This window comes from Physeter macrocephalus, chromosome 8 (genome assembly GCF_002837175.3).
Source record: "Physeter macrocephalus isolate SW-GA chromosome 8, ASM283717v5, whole genome shotgun sequence".
Classification (NCBI taxonomy): Eukaryota; Metazoa; Chordata; class Mammalia; order Artiodactyla; family Physeteridae; genus Physeter; species Physeter macrocephalus.
The window spans coordinates 7,056,406-7,063,633 of record NC_041221.1 but is presented as its reverse complement, the minus strand read 5'-3'; the positions used below and the strand labels follow the sequence as shown (position 1 = coordinate 7,063,633).

Sequence of the window (7,228 nt, the reverse complement as noted above, 5' to 3'; positions counted from 1 at the left end):
CCCGGACCGGGGCACGAACCCGTGTCCCCTGCATCGGCAGGCGGACTCTCAACCACTGCGCCACCAGGGAAGCCCTATCTGGTTCTTTTACAATTGTGCCAGGCCATTCGGGATAGCTTTTTTAATCCCTCACTTGAAAAAAAAATATTTTACAAGTTTTAAAAGTTATTTTAAACATACTTACTTTATGGTCTAACACTTCCATTCTTTACCGTCAACAGATACTGACAGAGTGCTCCAACAACACTGCTGCCTCCTTCTACCTGATCACCCAACACTGAAGCCCACCAAAAGGACTAGCTCTACTCGGGTATGAACATCCATTTTTTTAGTGTCTCACTTGGAGATATAAGTAGAAGACTGACCATCTCCAGACATCTGAGAATGTGTAAAATTAGAATAAAAAACACACAGTAAAAAGAATGTAAAGAAACTAGAGGCAATGCAGTGAGCAAAAGAAAACTTCAAAAATACTATGATTAATATACCCAGAGATAAAAACAAATATTTTGCTGAGAAAGATTTTTAAAAGATATTCAGAGAATAAGACAGTGTTTATAATAATTAAATATACGGTAAGAGAAAGGTAGGAGAAGAAATGGAGGAAATCTCCCAGAAAGAAAAAGCAATGGGAAGGAAAACAGGAGACAAAAGAAAACCGAAAAATAAAGGGAAAACTGTCACCAAATAAATGAGAAAATTTTCCATATATTATGGACTTGAGTTTCTAGGACTCTATTAAACAATAAAGCATACCTTTAAAATTCTAAGAAGAAATAATTTCTAATGCAGAATAACAAACCCAGCCAAATTATATGTAAAGAGCAAGGGTAGCAAAAACATATTTCCAAGAAAAGACAAATGTTCTTCCCAGGTACTCTGTTCTCAAGAAGCTACACCTGTTTTTGGAAAAATGGATAGGCTTCACTGCTAACAGTAAAAAAACAAAACAAAACAAAACAAAAAAAAAAAAAAAAAAAAAAAACAAAAAAAACCCCCAGCAAATATTTACTGAGTATTTATGGCATGAACAGGACCTTTATAAGACTTTTACAGGCACTGGCTCATTTAAACCAGCTTTCCAGTGGGTAAGATTATTATTCCCACTTTTCAGGCCACATATACAGTTATCAGTCAGGATTTGAACCCCGGCATGTGAGCTCCAGAACCAATACTCTCAGTCATAAAACGGTATTAGCATTTGAGAGCTATACCAAAGGAATAACCTTTATTCCAATGCAACTTCATTTATGGAAACTGAAATGTCTATTTCACATAATTTTCATGTTATGAAATATTATTCTTTTATCTTTTTTCCGCCAACCATTTAAGGATCGTGTGCCACACAAAAACAGGTGGCAGGCTGGATTTGGCCCATAAACTGCAGTTTGCCAACTCCTGTCCTAAAGCAAAACACCAGTGGAAATACACTCCAGAAGCTGCAGATGGGAGATTTCGGTCAATGAGGTTCCAAACGGCCCATTATTACCCACAAAAGAAAGATTTAGCACATGGACAGCTGCTACACCCAGAGAGCCAGCTAACAACAATGCCAGTCTCTCAAGACTGTTTGACCCTTATCTTTGCTCCCTCTGTCTTCTCAATCTTGAAGAGACAGAGAAGCAACTTGGGAGAAGCTGGGGAATGGGGAAGAGAATCAAAGTGCAGAAATAGCAAGAAAAAAACAAAACAAAAACCCAGTTCACTCCTTTTTCTCACCACAGTTTTCCGGGCCAGAATTTGGCCCAATATGAGGGGAAAGAGCAGGGCTTTAAAATGAATAAGAGCTTTTAAAGTAGTTAAGGTCTGACTTAACTGTACCTGAGGCTAATTGGAAAGCATCAGAATCTGTCCAGATTCACCCAGGTGAATTAGCAAATAATGTTTAAAGCCAAGTGGTAAGAAAGAGTAAAGTTCTTCTCTGTCTTCCATCTACTAAGTACTATCTCATTCAATAAACCAGTTAGGTAACCAAAGAGCCTTTATTCCGAATATGTAAAGAACACTCATAAATCAATAAATACCCCTCAAAAGAAAAAAAAAATAGAAAAATGGGAAAAGGACATGAAATTGTTTTTTCTTTTTTAAATCCCAAACCAAAAAGGGTGAAATGTGACAAACTTTCAACTTCACAGTCAAGTAAATGTAAAGTAAACAGATACCATTTCACACGTATCAGGAAAAACGTTAAAGTCTAATGATACCAGGTGTTGGCAGAAATCTGGATAAATGAATGCAAGTCAATGGGCAAAATACCATTTTTAAAGCAATGGTATTACCATTCGAATGAGACTGCTGCAGTCATTCTTTGGCCAGCACCAACACCCTCCAGAGAAGAGGTACATTTTTGCATAACAACGCCAACTTTTTAAGGAGAATCATGTAGGGAGGCCACGCCCACACCTTAGTCTGTGAAATTTTAATTCATATTGTGTGACCGCTCCCTCCGAAAAAGACTCACAGATACAAAAAACATGCTCAAGGATTCCCAAGAACCCTAGACGCTCCGGAACAGACACGACCCGGAGACTAGAGCGGAAACGGGAGAGCTCGGTGTTGACCTAGTAGCGATTTGGCCCGAGGGCTTAACTGGAGGGAAGCGGCAGGAATTTAAATGAATCAGGAAGACTAGTCCCAGGTCGCAGCACCCCTTCCCACCGCCAGGAGGTCAAGGCCGCTGGGCATTTCTGGCCGCAGACTACCTCTCCCTTCCCCTCCGGGACACCCCGCGGGCCCGCAAGCCGGGATGGGTCAGAGGCCCCGCGGTCCGAGGGGCGGGCGGACTGGCCGCCGAGGCCTCGCCCTCGGACGACAGGTGCGGGGCAGCCAAGAGTGAGCCAGGAGGAGGGGCCGCGGCCCCGACCCGCCCCAAAGCCGCGGAGGCAAAACAGAAACGGAGCCCAGCGCGCGCCGCCCGGCCCTGCCCTGCCCTGCCCGCCGCCGAGCAGCTCTGCCGTCGGTAGCGAGATGGCCGCCGCCGCCTCCCCCGGCCCCGCCGCGGCCCCAGCCGCCGCTCCGGGCCGACGAGTCGCCACCGCCCACTGCCAGCCCCCCCTCGCCTGCCCGCCTGCCCGCCCTCCTGGGACACGGCCCGCTCCACCCCTCGCGGCTGCTCACCGCGCTGAGGCGGATCCCGCTGGGTGGCTGCGTCGCCATCTTGAGCGAGTTACAAAGCCAGGACCGGCCTCAGCCGCAATCAGACTGGGAGGCGACGGGAGACAAATGTGGAGCCCACAAGGCCCTCCCACTTCCGGGGCGGAGCGCGCGGGTGACCCCGCCCACTCACTTCCGCCTCCCTGCGCTGTGGAACTGGGATTGCTGGGAAGGTAAATCGCCCTGGGGGCTAAGGGAGCCGGGACAGCGGGAGAGGTAGGCTTCAAGCTCCGGGACCCTGCAGAGTAGGGCGCATGCGTGAGGCACCCGTAGGCTCGAATGGGTGACTGCGGTAACTGAACCTAGAGGCTTTGTCAAACAGTAATCAGCATGGAGGCCGTAAAGAGCTTTATTTGGGATCTTGGGAATTGCAACTGGGGATAGGTGCCAGCAAAATAGGAAGAGTGTTTGGGAAAGAGAAAGAGTCAGGCTTATAAAGGCAAAGACCACAAGGTTGTTAAAGTTGTCTTGCAGGAATTATGATTGACTTTGATGCAAAAAGGAAATATTTGTCCTTAAGGGATAGACTGTCACGAGTTATTTAGGGTAAGGGCCGGATAAGTATCTTGAATTTCTGGAACATCGTGCAGATGTTCTGGATACCTTTGTTAGGCGATAGATTAGCGGTCAAAAGGTCAGATTCCATCTGGGCTGAGACATGCATAAATCACACTTCCTGAATGGCCTCTGGCTCCATTTTAGAGAGATCTCTTAGCAACACCTACTCCTTTTTGATTTTACTTTTGCAGCTTGAGGGCCCCAAGTTTGAAGCCGGGTGCCATGGGCGTTGGTGCCCCAAAAATGTGCACTTGAGGTGCTTGACCAGGCTGGACATGAATTACACTGAAGAAAGCCATCACATGCCCACCAGTGTCAACGTGATTTGAAACCTTATTAATGAAATGAAGACTGTACTTTTGGGATGTACCTTGAAAATTATCATCCTTCATCCTGATAAAAAGAGTCCTTTCTCATATTGCAACTTATTGAGTCCTTTTGCTCGCGTACATTTATTCAATATCGACTTGGAGCTGGGCCTTAGGCTAAGTTAGTAGTATATAGAAATGAGTAAGTTGGGACTTCCCTCGTGGTCCAGTGGTTAAGACGGCAGGGGGAACGGATTACATCCCTGGTCAGGGAACTAAGATTCCGCATGCCATGAGGCGTGGCAAAAAAAAGAAAGAGGGCTTTCCTGGTGGCGCAGTGGTTGAGAGTCCGCCTGCCGATGCAGGGGATACGGGTTCGTGCCCCGGTTCGGGAAGATCCCACATGCCGCGGAGCGGCTGGGCCCGTGAGCCATGGGAGCCTGTGCTCCTCAACGGGAGAGGCCACAACAGTGAGAGGCTCGCGTACAGCAAAAAAAAAAAAAAAAGGAAGGAAGGGAGAAAGAAAGAAATGAATAAGTCAAGGGCTGTCAGATACTGCGGTTAAAAAAACAGTTAAAAGGTTTTAAAAAATATTCATTGCGTTTTTATAATTGTAAAAGAAATACATTTTCTTTGTAAAAATTTAAATAATACAGAAATATAAAACATAAAATTTACCCCAATACCTTTACCAGAACATATAAACAATTTGGCGTACATTACTCCAGATTTACTATATGATAAATATTGGGTTGGCCAAAGAGTTCCTTTGGTTTTTTCTGTAAGATGGCTCTAGTAGCACTTAGTTGCCCTTAATTTCATTTGAAGTTAGATTGTTAGATTGCATAGTGACAGCTGTCATATCAGCGTGCATTAAAAAAAAAAAACTTATCAAAATTGGCGAATTTTTGTGTAGCCATTTTAATATTGAAGATTAAAAAAAGCAACCTTTTTGGCATATTATGCTTTATTATTTCAAGAAAGGTAAAAACGCAACTGAAATACAAAAAAAGATTTGTGCAGTGTATGGAGAAGGTGCTGTGACCGATCGAACATGTCAAAAGTTGTTTGCGAAGTTTCATGCTGGAGATTTCTCACTGGACCATGCTGCTTGGTCGGGTAGACCAGTTGAAATTGATAGCGATCAAATCGAGACATTAACTGAGAACAATCAACATTATACCACATAGGAGATAGCCAACATACTCAAAATATCCAAATCAAGCGCTGAAAATCATTTGCCCTAGCTTGGTTATGTTAATCAATTTGATGTTTGGGTTCCACATAAGTTAAGCAAAAAAAAACCTTCTTGACCGTATTTCCATATTTCTGCATGCAATTCTCCACTGAAATGTAACGAAGATGTTCTGTTTTTACGACAAATTGGGACGCGTGATGAAAAGTGGATATTGTACAATAGTGTGGAACAGAAGAGATCGTGGGGCAAGTGAAATGAACCACCACCAACCACACCAAAGGCCTGTCTTCATCCAAAGAAGGTGATATTGTGTATACGGTGGGGGGATTGGAAGGGAGTCCTCTATTATGAGCTCCTTCCGGAAAACCAAACGATTAATTCCAACAAGTACTATTCCCAGTTAGACCAACTGAAAGCAGCACTCGACGAAAAGTCTGGAATTAGTCAACAGAAAACGCATAGTGGACTTCCCTGGTGGTGCAGTGGTTAAGAATCTGCCTGCCAATGCCGGGTACATGGGTTCAAGCCCCGGTCCGGGAAGACACCACATGCCACGGAGCAACTAAGCCCGTGCGCCTCAACTACTGAGCCTGTGCTCTAGAGCCTGCAAGCCACAACTACTGAGCCCACGTGCCACAACTACTGAAGCCCAAGTTCCTAGAGCCCATGCTCCGCAACAAGAGAAGCCACTACAATGAGAAGCCCATGCATCGCAACAAAGAGTGGCCCCCACTCACCGCAACTAGAGAAAGCCTGCACACAGCAGTGAAGACCCAACACAGCCAAAAAAAAAGCCATTATCAGAAAAAAAGAAAACGCATAGTCTTCCATCAGGATAATGAAAGGCCACATGTTTCTTTGATGACCAGGCAAAAACTGTTACAGCTTGGCTGGGAAGTTCTGATTCATCCGCCATATTCACCAGACATTGCACCTTTGGATTTCCATTTATTTCGGTCTTTACAAAATTCTCTTAATGGAAAAAATTTCCATTCCCTGGAAGACTGTAAAAGGCATCTGGAACAGTTCTTTGCTCAAAAAGATAAAAATCTTTGGGAAGATGGAATTATGAAGTTGCCTGAAAAATGACGGAAGGTAGTGGAACAAAACAGTGAATACAGTGTTCAATAAAGTTCTTGGTGAAAGTGAAAAATGTGTCTTTTATTTTAAAAACCAAAGGAACTTTTTGGCCAACCTAATACTATTTACAATATGGAAGTCTAGTTCCTCTGCAACTTGCATCTTTGTTTTATCTAATTATTTCAATCTGAGGTTTTTAGGTTCTCAAATATTTTTGAATAAATGAATGAGGAAATGTTAAAAAAAATAAAAAAGCCTGTGTTCTGTTGCCACCCTTGCTACTGACCACTGGGTTCTCAACTGAAAAAAAAAAAAAAAAAAAAGCACAACCTAAAAGTTGAGAATTATGTTTTATTTGGTGGACATACCAAGGACTTAAGCCAAGGAGACAGCCTCTCATTAGCTCTGAGGGACTGTTCTGAAGATGTAAGGGGGGGAGCCAGGATATATAGGGGTTTTTGCAAAAAACCCAGGTAGTCGGAGCATCAAAAGATTACTGTTAATTAAAGAAAACCAGACATCTCAAGTTAGTGAATTTAGTGCTTTTCTAGGTATGGGGAGAGGCAAGAGTCTGGGCTTATTGAAATCACCACTTTGATGTACACTTAACTCTCTAGTGCCAGTATCCTATTATTCTCCATCCTGAATCCCCTCAGCGTGTACTGTGGGTGATGGCTTGATGGCCACAACATCCTTTCTTTACTGATATGGCAGATGACATTCTTTGTCCACAGGGTAAACGACATGTGAAACACCTAAGTAAGAGTGCTAGTTAATACCATTTGCAATCCTCTGGACTGGGTAATTTCTCAGTTTCCTCCAGCTTTCAGATTGTATTGTTATGTGAGAGGCTCTTTCATCAACTGTTTGTTGAGAACCTACTTTGTGTATATCAAAGTGAGGGCTCCAAGAATGCAGTGATGAGCAAAAT

The 7,228-nt window shown here is 43.8% G+C and overlaps 1 protein-coding gene across 2 annotated transcripts in view; it reads right to left on the bottom strand.

Moving 5' to 3' along the window:
* MORC3 (MORC family CW-type zinc finger 3) overlaps positions 1 to 3,206 on the bottom strand; it is a 40,767-nt gene extending 37,561 nt beyond the window's left edge. For both annotated transcript variants that reach the window (XM_055086404.1, XM_055086405.1), the window contains exon 1: positions 3,118 to 3,206. In XM_055086404.1, the coding sequence (XP_054942379.1) occupies positions 3,118 to 3,156 (39 nt within the window). In that variant the 5' untranslated portion in view covers positions 3,157 to 3,206. The remainder of the gene's footprint in view (positions 1 to 3,117) is intronic.
* Between the last annotated feature and the right edge of the window lie 4,022 nt (positions 3,207 to 7,228).